Source organism: Pogona vitticeps, chromosome 3, assembly GCF_051106095.1.
Source record: "Pogona vitticeps strain Pit_001003342236 chromosome 3, PviZW2.1, whole genome shotgun sequence".
Taxonomy (NCBI): domain Eukaryota; kingdom Metazoa; phylum Chordata; class Lepidosauria; order Squamata; family Agamidae; genus Pogona; species Pogona vitticeps.
The window spans coordinates 115,950,904-115,969,037 of record NC_135785.1 but is presented as its reverse complement, the minus strand read 5'-3'; the positions used below and the strand labels follow the sequence as shown (position 1 = coordinate 115,969,037).

At 38.5% G+C, this 18,134-nt stretch overlaps 1 protein-coding gene across 3 annotated transcripts in view; it reads left to right on the top strand.

The window, feature by feature from the left end:
• The window catches only part of PIK3AP1 (phosphoinositide-3-kinase adaptor protein 1), a 49,743-nt gene extending 32,902 nt beyond the window's left edge, over positions 1–16,841 (top strand). For all 3 annotated transcript variants that reach the window (XM_072994942.2, XM_020791162.3, XM_078391144.1), the window contains 10 exons: positions 1,378–1,567; positions 2,460–2,537; positions 3,356–3,538; positions 4,590–4,655; positions 6,158–6,360; positions 10,084–10,156; positions 11,252–11,407; positions 12,779–12,849; positions 14,483–14,598; positions 16,483–16,841. In XM_072994942.2, the coding sequence (XP_072851043.2) occupies positions 1,378–1,567; positions 2,460–2,537; positions 3,356–3,538; positions 4,590–4,655; positions 6,158–6,360; positions 10,084–10,156; positions 11,252–11,407; positions 12,779–12,849; positions 14,483–14,598; positions 16,483–16,549 (1,203 nt within the window). In that variant the 3' untranslated portion in view covers positions 16,550–16,841. The remainder of the gene's footprint in view (positions 1–1,377; positions 1,568–2,459; positions 2,538–3,355; positions 3,539–4,589; positions 4,656–6,157; positions 6,361–10,083; positions 10,157–11,251; positions 11,408–12,778; positions 12,850–14,482; positions 14,599–16,482) is intronic.
• The last annotated feature ends 1,293 nt before the right edge of the window (positions 16,842–18,134 follow it).

Genomic DNA, 18,134 nt, shown 5'->3' with positions numbered 1-18,134 from the left:
AGAACAGACAACGTTTGACCAAATAATGTTAACATCAGATGATAAATTAATTAAGAAAATATATAAATTTCTTTTAAATTGGAAAATGGAGGATGAACAGGTCAAAGAAATGATGGTTCAATGGGCAAATTTTTTGGATATAATATTGACTTTGAAAAATGGCAAACACTGTGGTCTAGAAACTATAAAATGACAATAGCAACATTTTATAAAGAGAATTTATATAAAATGTTTTATAGATGGCATTTAGCATCTGATAGTTTAGCTAAAATATATTCTAACAGGTCAAGTAAATGCTGGAAATGTCATAAAAACTGGAAGTTATCATCTTTGGTGGACATGTGATAAAGCAAATATTTTTTGAAAAAAATACATATGTGGCTTGTTAAAATAATTATAAAATGTAGATTTTAAGCCAGAACTCTTTCTATTAGGTATAATACCAGAAAGTATTGATAAACAAAATGCATATTTAATACTGCATATTTTAACAGCCACAAGGATTATTTTGCACAATACTGGAAAAATGAAGAAACACCTACAGATCAAGAAATAATTAAAAAGATATTGGACTGAAATGGATAGACTGACAGTGAAAATCAAAGGAAAGGAAGATACAGAATATTATCAAATGTGGAACTTGTTTTATCAATGGTTAGAAGCACGTTGTATAGATTAAGAGCTTAATATATATTATAGTTGTATTAACAAATGAACCCAGGTGCCATGATGTTAAATAAGCATAGATGGATTTTAATAATAATAATAATAATAATAATAATAATAATAATAATAATAATAATAATAATAATAATAATAATAATAATAATAATAATAATTTAAAAGAATCAGTTTTGGTTTAAAGTTTATATATATAACATTTTAACAAGCCATGTATGTATTTTAATCCAAAAGTTTTTAACTTTATCACAAGTCCCTCATACATGATAATAAGTACATGCTTTTTGATCGCATTTCCAACATTTATTAGACACATTAGAAAACATTTCAGCTAATCTAGCAGGTGGTAGGTGCCATCTATAAAACATTTTATATAAGTTCTCTTTATAAAATGTTGTCATTGTCATTTTACCCTTTCTATTCCACAGCTTTTCCCATTTCTCTAATTCAATGTTATATCCAAAAAAACTTTGCCCATTGAAATGCAACAGTCTTTTGCAGGTCATTACTTCTCCTCATTCTCTAAGCTTTATTCGTGGCCTTCCTGTCTGTAGGCTGGGTATCGAACCACTGCCTTTGAACCTAGAGTTGGAGAATCATTGTGTAAATTTAGTAGGAACGTGTGTCGGATTGGAGTCAGTGCAAATCACCATCATTGTCTCAGAGAAAAGTCTGTTGTTTGCCTTCCTCTGGTAGGAGACTGCAGACATGCTGAAAAGTCACATAAAAGAGGAGCTGATGCAGGGTAATGAAGATGATTCTGTTTATGAGTCCATGGCTCACCTTTCTACTGATCTGCTGATGAAATGTTCACTGAACCCAGGCTGTGATGAAGAGCTTTATGAATCCATGGCTGGCTTGGCTCCCGGTGCCCCAGAGGACTTGTGTATGTATGCAGTGCTCCTCTTAGATTTCACATTTAAGTTGTGGTACAAGACAGTGTGCATACATTTGTGTTAAGTTGAAATACGTTCCCTGCTACTCTCATTACAAGATGCTAAATGAGGAGACATTTTGGAGAGGGAAAGTGCACAATGGGGGCAGAATGCAGATGAAGTTAATTGCACCTAGTTCCTAGTAAAATAATAAATTAAGTCCCATTGGTTTCATTACTAGCCAAGTGAAACTCATTTGAAAGAACAAGGAATAGGGCCTGTGGGCCCCAAGGTCACACAAATGCAAGAGAGGGTGATACCTTTTATTGGATCAATAAGAAATCAAACAAATAGCAAGCTTTCATGGATGAAACCTGATGCCTCAGCACCCCTCCTTCATGTACAGTGATGCCTCGCTTGACGATTACCTCGTTAGACGAGGAAATTGCTTGACGATTAGTTTTTTAAAATCGCTATTGCGATCGCTAAACAATGACTGAATGGGCTTTTTCCGCTTAATGTTGATCGGTTCCCTGCTTCGGGAACCGATTTTTCACTTAACGACAATCAAAAACAGCTGATCGTTGGGTTTCAAAATGGTCGCCCGCTGTGCAAAATGGCTCCCCGCTGTGCTTTAGGACGGATTCCTCGCATTACAGGCACCGGAAAATGGCCGCCCTATGGAGGATCTTTGCTGGACGCTGAGGTATTTCGCCCATTGGAACGCATTGAACCGGTTTTCAGTGCGTTTCAATGGGCTTTTTCATTTCGCTTGACGAGGATTTTACTTAACAGCGATCTGAACAGAACGAATTATCCTCGTCAAGCAAGGCACCACTGTATAGTGCAGAAAAACTGTCGACAAAAAATGCTGCAAATAATATGTGAATTTTTCCCCCGCAGATGTAGAAATGCTTCAGTCAGATGCCAGCAGCCCCTTTTCACAGACGACGACTTACATGATGCACAGGTTCTTATCAGGTGAGCACATGTGGAGAGAGAGGTCTTAGTGTTAATAACTTAATTTCTGATAGTAGTCAGAAGCAAAGAGACACTGAGGTCATCTGTATGAATCTGGTTCTGAAATGTGTTATCAATCCAGAATGTCCAATCAAAATTGCAGTGCTAGTTCTCCATTCTACCCTCACTTGTCCTTTCATAATGGATGTATAATTTAGTACTCTGTCCAATCCCCATAGGCTGAAATTCTTGAGAGCTCAAGAAATAAAGCAGAAGAGATAAAAGGAGAATAATGTGCTAAGATAAAGTTCATTTATTTCATTTATTTAAAATATTTATATGCAGCAGGACTGGGGCCATGCTGGAACCATGCAACTTTAGTGCATGCAGGATCGGCCCCATCCCTCTGGGGAAGAAAATCATATCTAATAACAAAATTTTATAACTAATATTCTAATTAAGTTTACTGATTTTGACACTTCAGTTGCGTATAAAATTATTATGAGAATGATTTATTTATTTATTTATTTATTTATTTATTTATTTGATTTTTGAAAGTCTAAGCTGCTTTCTCTATTTTACATTCAAATAATATACTTTTTGGTAATACTTAATCAGAGATAAACTTCCTCTCTAACATGGTAATCTTTTTAAAAAAAATTCTGGCAGGATTTATTGTGGTAATGCTTGGGATTTGTTTCACAGTTAATGCATTATTTAACATTTTCTGTTTAACATATTGATTAAATCGGCTTTTTCAACAGTGTTAAAGTTCAATGCACCCAGTTGCCTACAGTAGATCTGCATGGCTTTGCTTTTAGTTTGAATTTGTCCTCTAGGTGTTAGCACAGGTGTGCCAGAACTCAAAGAGGATATATACCATCAATGTGACAAAGAAGAAGTGTACCACACTGTGGAGCAGGACAACTTCCCTCAGGAATTGGTCAATAGGCCTCCTGTTCCTGTCCCAAGACCTGATCCCTCCTCCAAGCCGCAAGACAAAGAGTCATACATTTATAAAGGTAATTGGCAGGCTGAATCAGAATTGAATGACTACTATTGTGCAAAAATTAAGTGTTATAGCCTAGTGTGAGAAAGTTCAACAATCCCATAACAGTAGCTGTTCGAAATATTTGTCTCTTTTCTGAGCTAGGACCAAATGTCAAGGCTCCTTTTTATATAAATTTATCAGTCTTTCATGGGTTTTATAAGTTAGAGGATCAGAGCAACAGTATGATACTTTTCCCTATTCATTACTAGCAACACAAAGAGGAGCTACTAGAGATGGGCACGAGCCATCAGTTTAGTAGTACAAATCAGTTCATTTACTGGCTGAACAGCTACTCAGCTCTTAAAAGGCCTGCTTCCTCCAGCGCAGTGGTCCCCAACCTTGGGCCTCCAGATGTTCTTGGACTTCATATCCCAGAAGCCTTCACCACCACCTCTGCTGGCCAGGATTTCTGGGAGTTCAAGTCCAAGAATATCTGGAGGCCCAAGGTTGGAGACCACTGCTCCAGCGGGTACCCACTCATAAGCAGTGCCTGGAAGAAGCAGGGCAGGGAGGCCAGGTGGGTGCCTGCTGAAGGAGGCAGAAGCACTAAACACCTGTTTGGCCAATAAACAAACCAGCACCAAACTGCCGAACTGATGGTTCATCTCCAGCTCTAGAGCTAACAGTAATGATAAGTGCAGCATTTTTTTTGTCTGGCAATGAAAGTTGGCTGGATTTCCTATGGGTCCAGGTAATTCAAAGCTTCTTGTTGGGGAAGAGTCTTTCTTTAGTTGCATGTATTGAAGACTGGTCTGACTCCCCCAGATTGCCCTATGTCTTTAATAGCTTGTCTCCAGGAAGATTTCTCTATTTATTTGGAACATATAGTTTGATATAATTTTAGGTATTGATATAGCTTCTCTTTTAAATTGGGTATTTCCATTTTGGGGTTACTATGAGTTTTGGTTTAATTCTGCCTTTTACTGTATTCTTTTTAAAATTAAAATTATTTTTGTGTGTGGCTAGTCAAAGAACTATGTTCTGGAGTACATTAAAATGCTATAAATAAATTCTCTGTCTAGTATTTTCAGGAAAAGATCAAGAGAGATCTGGAAATCTCTATGTCTCTGCAAGAAACATTAGGAAAGGTAAGTTATATTACAGGAAGTTTCTCATTGTCTGACAAACCTGGGTGTAGTGACTTCTATTAATGATTAAACCTAGTGATTGTATTAACTTTCAAGTGAGAGAACTCTGCTCCTGTGGTCCAATGAATGTGAGGAGCAGGCTAGCAACCAGGAAAAAAAAAACATATTTGCAGCATACAATGCAAGAATGTGTTCTACAAACTTCCTTTTTTTAGTACATTGAGAAGCAGCAAATTACATCTCTTGCCTCTCCAGTGCATATCCAGGCAAAAGGTGGCCCAAACTATCCTGCCATATAAGGCTTGGAACAAAGCACATCTGTCCTCACTCCCCCATCATCAGAATACCCTACCAGAGGCAAAGGGGGAACTGCAGCAGTGACAAAAGATGGCTTGATTCCCAGGCACCAGCTCTGTATAGAGCTGCAGATGAGAAAGAGGAGGAGGAGCCTCTAGTACCAACCTGCCCTCCATCACCAGAAGCATGCAAACAGAAAGTGGCTGAAGCCCCTGGCATTCCATGCCTGAGAACTGCTTAGAAATAAAGAAAATCCAATCAATAAACATGTAATATGCTTTGGAAATAACAGGAAATCTTTGTTGTGACCTGAACCTTTCTGCCCGTGCCAGTTCAGGACATTTTTACTCGCTTCTCCAACCTTGTTGCTTTATTAAAACAGTTTCAAACGAATACACAGTGAGATAAATGTGGATTCACTCACTGTGAAGTCACACTGGGGAATTTAGATTTACCCAGATCTGTTCCCATTACCTGGCAACACAGATGAGGAAAGTGGCTAAACAGCCTTGTTTGCAGCTTGCTAACATCCTTCTCCTGTAGCCCTGCAGGAGATGCAGTTACAGGAGAACTACATTAATAAGCTGTAAACAAGGGACAAGTAACAATTTCTTAATCTCATTTCCTCCTCTAATTCTCTCTCTCTCTGTGTGTGTGTTTAGGTGCCCCAGTAAAAACATAAGTTTTTGCATCATGTAGTCAAAAACCAAAAGAAATACAGATCAGACTGTCCAAATTCCATAGCAACTGCATTTTTGTCAAGGTAGTTTCAGCCTGAATCCTATAAAAACTTTGACGTTAGATCCGGAAACAGAAGGAAATGTATATAAATATGAAAATTTCCCCAGCTAATTTGTATTTATTTATTTATCAAGAGAAATGTTGTATCTTTAAAGAGCACCATGTAGATTCCATATTTTCAGTAATTCTCCGAAAGCTCTTTAAGATTGATTGACATTTCAACAAGAAAGAAGGCTGCAGCTAAGAAATGGCTTTCTTAAGCTATGTTTCTAGCCAATCTAGAACCTAACCCAGAAAGTCTCTACTCGTATTCTGAATCACAATACCACAAGCATCCTTCATCAGAGACAGACAATATTGGTTAAGCCATGTGACAGAAACACAGAATATGCTTACAACTGCAGAATAAAAATGGATTTTCTTAAGTACTCAGGGTTTTTTTCCCCCCCTCTTGTCTTTTCCAGAGCCAGCAGTTACAGCTTCTATCCAGTCTCAAGCAAGTATATATGACCCATTTGCTGGGATGAAAACCCCTGGCCAAAGGCAGCTGATCACTTTACAGGAGCAAGTGAAACTGGGAATGCTCACAGTAGATGAAGCTGTTTTGTGCTTTAAGGAGTGGCAACTAAACCAGAAAAGGAGATCAGACTCTTTTCACTTTCAGCAGGTTTGTGGTGAAAAAGTGCTTTCATAGGTAAAAGAAATGTAGAGACCTCATACCAAATCTATTTACCAAACCTCTATATATCTTAATGCTTTGTTCAGCACAAGGTTTAATGGACTATAGGTGGTCTATGAAAGCTTCCGCCATATAAAAATTCTAAAACTCATTTATTTATTTATTTATTTATTTATTTATTTATTTATTTATTTATTTATTTATTTATTTATTTATTTACTTACTTACTTACTTACTTACTTACTTACTTACTTACTTACTTACTTACTTACTTACTTACTTATTTACTTGCTTGCTTATTGATTGATTGATTGATTGATTTGATTTGATTTGATTTGATTTGATTTGATTTGATTTGATTTGTACCCCGCCTATCTGGGCCAATGGACCACAAGGCTATTCATAATTTTCACAAATAGATTATAGGCTAACATGGCTGTCCTTTTAACAAACGTTTCCTTTCTCTTTCTGTTACCACTGAGGTGAAAGCTAAAACCACTAGGAAATATGAAATGGAGGGTGCTATTGAAGTCTTCTGCTGTCGGCTTCCCTGTGGGGCATCTGTTGGGTACTATATGAATCCTAGACAAATGGGCTTTTGGTCTGATACAGCACAGCTCTTCTTACATTGTTAGCAATAATATTCTGTCAGTTTTAGCTGTCAAATGTTGAGTCCTTACTGGAATTTTCAAGTGTACACCAAGCCAGGGGGTGTGCATTCACTGCCAACAATGTCAGAAGAGACTCCTTAACTGCCAGTAGAAAATGATGGAATATTTTGACATTTGCCTTCCACTTCCATAGCAAAGCAGTAGAATTTCATCCAGAGAATGATACATACACAAAATGTACACAAAATGATACCAACTAATCATAACAAGTGACTGCAAAAATAATTTGATTTTATTTCACAATGGAAACTGACCTGGCTGGATATCTGTCCAGGAGTTTTTAGAATTTTCTTCTGAGGTTGAAATACAATAAATCTGTGAAGGACTTTGAAAATTGGATACATTTTTTAATCAGTTAGCCCACTTCTCACCTAAACACAAAACAACAGTCATGGCTGTTTTTCAACCAGTTCTTTAGGTACATATTCCTTGGGGCACAAAGCAATCCAAAAGCCTCAAAGAAATTCTTTCGTGTAAGTATCTGCATTATCATCAGGTGCTGTGATGAACCTTTTTTTTGTAAAGATGGTAATTGGTAGTGTCTCATTGACCCAAGTGATCGATTCATACATACTGTGTATGCAAACTGGTGCTTGATCTGACTGTAGCTGTGCATAGAGAGAGGTGGCTTTACTTCATATTTCAGTTTCTGCACTTTGTGGATTCGAAGGAGAAGGAGTCGACATTCTTTCCATCTCTGAAGAACCCTCCTTCGCTCAGCTGATCATTGGTAACATCTGAACTTGGGCTTTGCTGCTGCTACTGTTCTCATTTTTTAAATCTGAAATGTACTTGATGTTCTAAACACAAGATGATGATTCATAAATTTTGTTTTTAGGGAGGAGGCTAGAGGAATAGTTGGTATTAATTGCTACTTTGTGCAACTTGATGTAGAGCAGCAAATGATAGTCAGAAAAGGTGGGATGTGTCTACCTTGAAGCCTACATGGATATAGATTCTGCAGTAAAAAAGTTACAATCGGCACCCCAATTCAAACCATTTCATTTCTCACCCAAAGGTTTACATAAACACCCAGTAGTACCATTTTGCAAAGAAAGATCCACACACTACAGAGTGTGGATCTTCAGAGCAATATAGAACCTCTAATTTTTGCAACAAATACCCATAACTTTTCTTTAACCTTCTCCTTAAATCTATATGTGTTGTGCCCCACTGGTGTGTATAAATGAACATTTGATCAGAATACTTCATGAAAGGAACCCGATTGAGAGATTATTCTCAATACAGATGTCTGCATGTGCCATGCACTGGGCTGCGTGGGGTAGATGCACTCAAAATTCATGTAACTTTGTGATGGAATAAAAATTCAACACCTTTCAGCTCAGAAGACAGTTGCTTGGATGCACACAGTGCATCTAGAAGTCAGATTTCTTCTAGGCTTTAGGACTGTTTTGTGCCCTTGCAATAAATTTGATATTTATTATCAGGAAACAGCCATGAGAAGTCCTTTAAGTGTGGCTGAAAAGTAATTAAGTAATGACAAAAAGAAACTAGCATCCTTTTTCCTGCAAGGCAATGATGGGACATTTTCTGGTATTCTGAATTATGGATGCAGAAAATATGTCCCACATTTATGAATCAGAGGTGGGGTTTTATTTTGACAGATTAAATTTTTAAGGCATCTCTGTGGCACCAGCATTCTCCTCTGTCCTCCTCCTCCAATTCAGTTAAAACCTGACAATGTCCTTCAATTTTGAGGAGGAAATTTCCTCAGCATATGAGTCACTGATTTCCTAGATCCAGACCAACACTATCCACCCTCACATGTGCTACAGAGCTTAAAAGGAAGCACTATACTATAAGCATCTGTGCAAGAGACAAAATGTATCTACAGCTGCCCTTTGAAAATATCAAATTTGAAAGATCTGTGGAAGGTGCTGAACCCTGAGAATGACAAGTGTGAAACCAAAATATCTCAAAGTAAATTTTTCTAAGAAACATTCCAATACTTTTATTTTTCTTACTCTCCTAGAAATAGGAGAGTAAATAGGTGGAGAACCTATTTTCAAAAGTTCTCCACCTGCCTCCCTGCCACCAATACTGCTGTGCTCTAGGCATAACAGGGGAGATATAAAGGTGGCCAGCCTCCCAACAGAGTTGCCGTTGTTTCCAATTGTCGTGACAGAGCAATAATGCCTTAGGGAATGAACAGCAACGTTTTTGGTCTCCACCTCAGAGAAACTGTTGGAAAACTCACATTTCTCTGGAGGAATTTGGTGAAATTGTTTCCCATTTCTGTTCCCAGGAAAAAAGGTGGAGAATTTTCAAAAGCCCATTTGCCCACAACTGTGTTTGGAACACATTCAAAATTGCAGAGACCTTGGAATGTGTATCTGCAACATCAGAGAAACATTGACTGGAGGCCAGAGAAGGGCTGACAATTGGTGGCAGCCCAGTTTCTCCCACCACCTCAAACACCATCCTCTGTTTTGCTTTGGAAATAAACAAACAAAAAGCAGGTGGGGGGAGGATATGTTCTGTGCAGAACAGCACAGGCTGCTTAAAGGGGCCAGTGCTTTCCTTTACAGAGCTCGGATAGCCTGCCTGTTCCTTCTCCAATGGAGTATTTCCATGAGATGTTACACAGTCAGTTGCATGTATTTTTGAACGAAGAAATTCAGCCAATATTCAGTTTGGATGCAGTTTGAAGTTGCCATTTTTATAAGCCATTGTCAATAGTTTACCATATTCTTTCTTGTGTATAGGATGATATTGTTTTCTAAAATATTTAGATTAAAAATTTAGGGTTCTCTTATACATAGAAGTAAGGAGGGGGGAGAGATCAAAGCGCTTTGATCCCCGCTTTTCCCGCTCCACTTTTTGCAAAGAAAGTGGATGGGGAAAGCCCTTTGGAATTGTTTTGGTGAATTGTTTTGATGATTCCTGCCTTCCCTCTCCACTTTCTTCTGAAGAAAGAAATTCTGGGTTAGAAAAGGGGAGGCGTCTTATACGTGGGGGCATATTATACACGGAAAAATACGGTATTCAGGTCCTTGAAAATATCACTTTGCATTTTTAGGAAAACCTTAAAAGACTGCGTGAAAGCATTACTCGACGACAAATGGAGAAGCAAAAGGCCGGCAAGAATCCAGGTAAATATGCAGCAAATATGTGACTAAACTCAAAACTCTGGCAATTGCAAGCTATTCCTTCCTGATGGTCCACAGCTGAGCACAATAGAGTTATGATACTATGCTATTCGTCTGGGCCTGGTTGATACATACACATTTTTAAGAAAAATCTAACTGTAAAGCCGAAGTCTTATTTATTTAAACACCCATTATTTAGATAGCATTGTACTGCAAGATTAAAATAATTTAAAATCAATAGGTAATAAGGACAGCTTGGAGGGGCGGTGGTGGTCTTATTTGTATCTACTCTGGACTACATATACAGGCTTCCAGGAAATTGATTTTTTTCCTTCCTGGAAGTACTATTGGGATTTGTTTGAGAATCAGCAAATTAAAAAGGGCAAGGAGATGAGGAGATTAAAAGGGAGGGGTAGAAAGAGAAGTATTTGGGGGGCAGGTGGAATGTGGGTTTTGAACAATTCATGTTTCCTTCCCTCCGAAATACAGAAGAAGGATGGAGGGAGATGTGTAAAATAATGAACAGCTTTTTTACACTTTTTTGGCATAAGATTTATTGTAGTCACCTACCTAAAATAGCAATTCAACATCTACTTAACTTGTTAAAAATTGCCTCCTCTAAGGTAAACTCATTAACCATTAACAAAAGTGCAAAGGTTTTTCTGCTAATGGTTGTTGTGGATTTTTCAGAGCACAGAGTGCTGTCCTCTGAAGATGCTGGTCACAGAGACTGGCGAAACGTCAGGAAGAACAACCTTCAGAATACGGCCAAAGAGCCCGAAAAGCCCACAACAACCATTAGATCCCGGCCGTGAAAGCCTTTGCGAATATGTTTTTCTGCTAACTTTTCTATCTCTATTCAAAATACACGGGAGTGCTTTATCTCAGGTAGTGTCATACAGCAAAACATATTTGCAGTTTTATCTACAGATTGGCTATTCTGCATATATGCAAATAGGCTATACTGCAGGAATGGGCTATATAAGAAGTTAGGTATAACCTGAAAGTTTAAATTTCTGTGATTTTAAACATTTTGTGCTGAAGATGGTTCCAAAGCATATGCCTTCCTACAATTCAGACATTGTTTTTTCTTCTTAGTCTTAGAAATCACTGTGCCTGTTGGACATTCCCAGAATGTTGCCAAGAAACCAGAATGTGGCATATATGAATTTAGTCCCCGGAAAAATATCTTCCCACCAAGTAAAGAGATCAGGCGAGGAGACTGGAAAACAGAGAGCGCATCAAGCACCACAAGTAAGCCATGAAGCCTTTAGGGAAGAATGAGAAGACTTAGAATCTCAAATGCCCCAGTCGTACTTAGTATTATTCTGCCTCAATGAACCAGTTGCCACGTCGCTGTGTGTGCTCTATTCCTCTTCAAGTGCAGCATTTAATGTGAGGCATGTAATTCAGTATCTAAAGGAGCTGTGCATTGTTTTGTTTTCAAAGAACACCACATTTCTAGCCACAAAAGTTCTGAAGATGAGGAGCACATATGCATGACAGTGTTTGGTAAAACTCTGAAACAAGAGAGGTCTGAATGGGTTTCAAGTGGTCAGGTGAATGGCCTTGAGGCCATTCCACTTTCATGTAGAGAGAATTTAGGGTTTTTTGGTGCTGAATTTTGCATATAATTTTGTATGTTTATAGCAGGCTATGCATACAGTGACTTGTATGTCCCCACATGTATTGAGGTCTCTTATCAACTCCCTCCCTCCCAAATTGTACAGATTTGTTTTCTGTTTTGGTCCTTCTTTGAGCTCCACTCTTCTGTGATAATTTGTGGCTGCCACTGGTTTTCTTTTTAATGCTTTTGTCACATTATTCCTTATTTTAGTGTTCTGTTGTGAGGTTTTATTTTTAATCATTTGTAAATCCCACAGAATGGTGCTTTGGCACTAATGGGGTGGTGAAAGATAGACAGACAGACAGACAGGTGAGTCTGTCCAAACATAGAATAGGTTTTGTAGTTTGGTTAATATTTGGATTATATATTATGTTAATATCATATGATTTAAAATTAATTAATAAGATTACAGAAAATATGTCTTTCCCCTGGGATGACAAACCAAAGGGTGTTACTAGTGGAGGAACCTTTACAGGGAGATCTTCCCCTAATTCAAGAATCACAGTAGGTCTAAAGAGAATGATAATTTTAGGACCAGGAGATAGGACTTACAGGTGATTTCTCAAAGGGGAAACTGAGTTTATTGGTCCCTGTCATGTTCCCGCCTGTCCCTTGGTTGTTTCACCAAGCAAAGGCACAAGCGATGTGTCGTTCAACTGCCACCGGTTGATTACATCAACTTTTTTTCACTATTAATGACAGAGGTCCTGGCAACGTTATCATTTAAGAACCAAGTAGAAATTGTTTATTGTTACAGGTGATAGCAGTCCAGTCAACGTCATTAACTCTCAAATAAACAACCTTTTCTCTTCACTCTCAACCGCCTACTCTCTCTCCCTCCTTTTCTTCACCTCACTTAACTCCTCCCCTCATCAACTCCTATTAGTGCATGCAAATCTCAACATAAATATTAATGAGCAGGGTTAATGCTACACTCCCATTCATAAAATGCTGGAGAATCAGAAGCAAATCGTTGTCTTGTTCTCCCATCTAACCAGGTAGTTCAAGTACGCGTTCCAGCACACGGAGTATACTTAGTCTCAGCAGTGGGATAGATGAAGACAATGAGGTAACTTTATCATTCCTCATACCTTTATTCTACCATAGTTTGACAACTGTTCTGAACTATTTTGATATAAAGATCATTTTTCCAGATTCTATCTGTCTGTGGATTTTGGATTTTTTATCAAATCGTCCACAAAGGGTTAAACTGAATGACTACATCCCTACTGACAAGATACTCAGCACTGGCACTCCACAAGGCTGTGTCCTTAGTCCACTACTGTTCTCCATTTATTCATCGGATTGCACCAATAACCATCCCAGTAATAGGATTATCAAATTTGCAGACGATACTACACTAGTAGGACTTATCTCTGGGGATGATGAGTCTGCGTATCGGGACGAGGTATTACAGCTATCCCGCTGGTGCAAAAAAAACAATCTTTTATTTAACATCCAAAAAACCAAGGAATTCATAGTGGACTATAGGAAAAAAAGAGCAGACATTCAGCCACTGTATATAGATGGAGTTTGTGTGGAACAGGTGGTTGAATGTAAGTTTCTTGGGACTATCATAACAAATGACCTGACTTGGAGTGCAAACACCGCTGCGTTAATCAGGAAGGCACAACAACGGTTGTATTTTCTAAGGATTCTTAGAAAGCAACAATTGACTGAGAGTTTGTTAATCACCTTCTATCGGAGTTCGATTGAGAGCATATTATCCTACTGTCTCTGTGTATGGTTCACGAGCTGCACAGTGGCAGAGAAAAAGGCAATTCAAAGGGTGATTAAGATGGCCCAAAACATCATTGGCTGTTCACTCCCCTCTTTGGAAGAATTGTATAAGAACAGATGTAAGAGGAAGATATCTAACATACTGAAAGACTCCTCTCATCCGGGATATCAGCTCTTTAAACTATTACCATCAGGAAGGAGATTCAGGGTATTGAAAGCAAGGACAAGCAGATTCAAGAACAGTTTTTACCCAAGTGCAGTATTGAGTTTAAATGTGGGGCCATAGGTTTTTGGTGGATTTTAATTGCTGAGAGAAAACGGGGTATCTATATTTGGATGGTGAAAGTTATGTATATTTTAACTTTTTTTTGTAGTGTTGTCCAGTTTTACCTTGGGGAAGAGCACCTCATTTCGTTGCACCCACTTGTGAGCGCAATGACAAATAAATTTCTTATGTCTTATGTCTTATGTCTTATTATTCTGGGTAACTGCTGTACAATGCATAATTGGTTGTTTCTATCCTGCCTAAATTTCTAGCCAGACAGAAACTAGACAGAGCTTGAAAAAGAAATAGAAGGAAGACTTAAGCAGAACTGTTGCTGCTGCAGTAGTTGTATTGCTGCACATTTTGAGAGAACTGAGAGAAAAAAAGGATAACCTTAAAATTGCTGAACTCAAGAAAAGTGCACTTTAACCTTTGCTAGAGGACTAAATCAGTAGTGGGTTGTACCCTGTCCCCCTCAGAAAGAATATTACAGGCAAGGGGAAGACCAGATGCTTTCCAGCTATCCACCTGAGGAGTAACTGCATAGAGCTAGCTTCCCTCCTTATTCCCCAAAAACCAAACATACTTTCAGTCTTGCTTAGGGTTTACAATGTTTATGCCATCTTCAGGAAAAAAAGATTTAACAAAGATAAGACTTCTGTCCAAAAATGACTTCCATATTCAAATCTTTATGTAGGATAATGAGACACCAGAAATGAAGAGAAATTTCAGCCCTGGGACCCAGCAAGTAGACAGTCAACCTACCTTGCCACCTGGAAGACCCCCTAGAATACCTCCTCGAATTGCTAGCAGGTATATTAGCATTACTGTTATTATCATCTTGATGCTGATCATTTACTCATCTAATGCCAGATGTTGCCATAAAAAGATCCAGTAAAAAAAGCAGAGAGTACATTTCTTAATTTTTACATTTCTGAAAAAGATCATTTGTAGTCTTTGGCAATTACATGGACACCACTGTGGAATTAATGGAGGGAAATTCATATTGATGTTCCCTTTCTCCCACCTCTTGCTTCATGTTGTTTGCTTTATTGTGTGTGCTCTAGAGTCCATCTATTCTGTTTTCATTCACTTTATGTATTCACATTTCCACTATCAGTGTGCTAGGAGAGTGCTTCAGTAACATGGCAATTTGCTTTATTTATGTGCTTTACATTATTTCCCATTGACTTCATTTTCCCAGCAGTTCAGTAATGTACCTATTAGCTAATACTACAATCTCCTTGGGTAGGAAATTGTGATTTAATAAGCCATAAAGGGCAAGACTGGAGCATAATAGGCTGCATAAGGCTCCAATCATGCAAAGACAGCTCTAATGGAATTGCATTAATTTTGTGACCGAATAAATATGCCACAACATATCAGTGGTTTTACTCTATTTCTCCCCATCTTGATTGCAAGAGCCAAGAACAAAATAAAAATGTTCTGCTGGATGGCACTGAGGGGGGTGCAGAGGTGGTAGGTGAAGAGAGGTTTCTTCACCTTCATCATTGTCACAGAGCAGCCCCAGTGGTAGGCTCTTTCTTGTGTTCACTCAACACCAGCATTTCTTCATGTCTTCCAACCATCTTTCCAGTTGCTTCATTGTTTTCAGGTTAGGTGTGCCTTCTAGAGTTGCATGGGCTCTGCTCAGTGGAATACATCTTTTGGAAACAATCATGTGAACCATCTATGTTTATCCCTTTATTCAGAGGGCAAGTACAGCTTTGTCAGAAGCATCTGCCATGCCAGAATCCATTAGCCTCTAAGGGCTGAGCTATTCGTGTAACTTTTCTGTCTTTGCCAAGTGGTAATACCACTGAGGGTCTAAATTCAAGTGATTCATTGATAACAAGGAAATACATGGCAAATAGATTATTTTTAGATCACTGTTCACCTCTCAAGAAAACCAGTTGTAAAGTATGCCCTGCTTCATGTTTTGGGGCAATTTCATGTTGGACAGCTGCCTGATTCTTATGGCAACAATGAAGTCCTGAGCCACTGCACACAAGGTCATCCAGGCGTGGACACTGAAGGCATCTGGTACATTCATCCAGGAAGCCCTGAGCATGAGGTTTAAGATGCTTTAATCAGCTCAGGCAGGGCTCAAGGGGTGTTTAAACAGGAAGTGTGTTATGACTGTTGAAGCAATACGTGAGTGAATAATATTGGCTGCCAGTTGCTCTTTCTTTGAGTATGCAGTTTGTAACTTTTACCTGTAATTGTTCGAGTCTACATTTTTATGTAGCTATTGCAAGAGTACTGCTGAAGTTTGTCGACAGGTTTTATGTTTTACTTATAAATAACAAATGAAAAATATACTTCTCCCTGAAAAAATGTGTGGTGTATATGCCTTTAACCATTTTGGGCTTAACTCTATAGTTTGCATCCCAATTTTAAATGAAACTGCTTGTGTGTTTGCTCATGTGCATTCCATATCTGATTTCCTCATTCTTCCCCCCACCTCTGTTACATCCCACCCTACATTGTGCCCACCTTAGAACAAAACCCTATTTCCTTTGTGTTACGCTGTAAAGTACCATGTAGACTGATATTACAAAAACGCCTTAGTTTTTGTCATGCACCAACTGAAGCTGAAACACCAAGACAGCCTCTTGAGCTTTTTCATTTGTGCAGGTGACCCCTTATATACCATTAAAATCATTCTTAATCTGTTTTTCCAATATTTTGTTGCAGGCCTCTGAGTGACAGCTTCCATCCGCCTCCACCTATACCACCAAGAGGTCGCAAAATGGCACGCTAAAACTTGGGGATAATACAAACTTGAATGAGGGAGTGTACGTTTTTATTGTTAAGATTAATTCTTCAGTAGAAGTGACAGAAGCCTCTTCAGCATAAGTTTTTTCCTCACTCAGATGGATAATTTTGGCATAGGATACTTTTTAAACTTAAGTTAAGGTTGAAAGGACAAGAAGTTGGGAGTCTTCCAACAGACAAGGCCTTTTCGAAGAAATGCACTTGTTACATATACGTATGTATATAGAAATACAGGTTCTTCATATGTTGTGAATATTAGTAAAAATTATGTACAAAGATTCAGTTTAAATATAGTTTTTCACGTTCTGTGTACTTTTTGCAGGGAATTTTATGAGGGCTACAAGTAAAAACTAAAATTTATTTTTATTCCATAGTCAGGGACACAGTAATGCTTCTTTGAAGCACACTTTTTTTGAAACATGCACAGGTTTTTTTTAACACACACAAAAATGGAAATCTTTTTTTAAAATGACTTGCAGGATAAGGTTCAAAAAAGTGCTGCTGCTTGAAGCCATCTGACTCTAAACGTTTGTTCTGAAGTAACTGCTGTGCAGGCCACATTTCAACTGGAGCTTGATTACTATACTCTATATGTACCCTACTTTGATAGTGGCAGCTAGATCATTCTGGGTGTTTCTTGATGTTCAACAAAAGATTAGCACTGTTCAGCAAGATGATACATGCAACAATTATGTAAGTGTATATAAGCCAATAACCATTTATTTGCTGGAACTTTTGCCACAGCCTCTCTGCTTTAGCATCTCAAAGCAAAGTGTGCTGCCTATATACTGCCCCATAGTGCTTAAAACACACTCTAGGCCGTTCACAAGGGAATTATGCAGGCTACACATTGTCCCCTCAGCAAACTGGGTACTAATTTTACCAGCCTCGAAAGGCCAGCTACCTGAGATTGAACCTAGGGTTGTTAGCACCATTTTGGACGCACTACAACGGTTTAACCACTAAGCCACAAGGCCCCTCAACTATCCATGGGTGTGTTTGTGGATCTGAATTGGGGTGCCCGCTCCATATGTGTATGAGCCATGCATGATCTAAAACAATTGCTCATTAGACATTTTAAATCATGTGGTAAGCCAACACGTGTAGAAGAGGCCCTTTGTTTCAACACTTATACCCAAAAAGCTGGAGACTGGACCAGAAAACACAGCCTGATTACTTCTCTCATGTGAATTGTATGAGAAGAGAGTACCCCCAAAGGATTTATATCTATGTATCAACATTCCATCTACTTCTGATGTTCAGGCTGAAAAAAACTCCACTGAGCATGCACAAGAGGAACATACTGGTACACTCAAGGGATCTCCAAGGTTTGTGAAACTCTCTAAAGAATATAAAAGATGGGGATGAAGATGGAGGGAAAGAACACAGGTACAACCATCCTCCATCCAGAATAGGATTCCCTCCTGCTCACATCATGCAGCTACTTGAAGGATGACTCTAAAGAGAGGAAGCAAATGCTAAAGAAAAGGGAGAAAGACAGCAAAAAAGAAGTGGGGAATAAAAGCTGCATAGGGAGTGTGAACAGATAAAAAAAGCAGGGTCTCTGATCC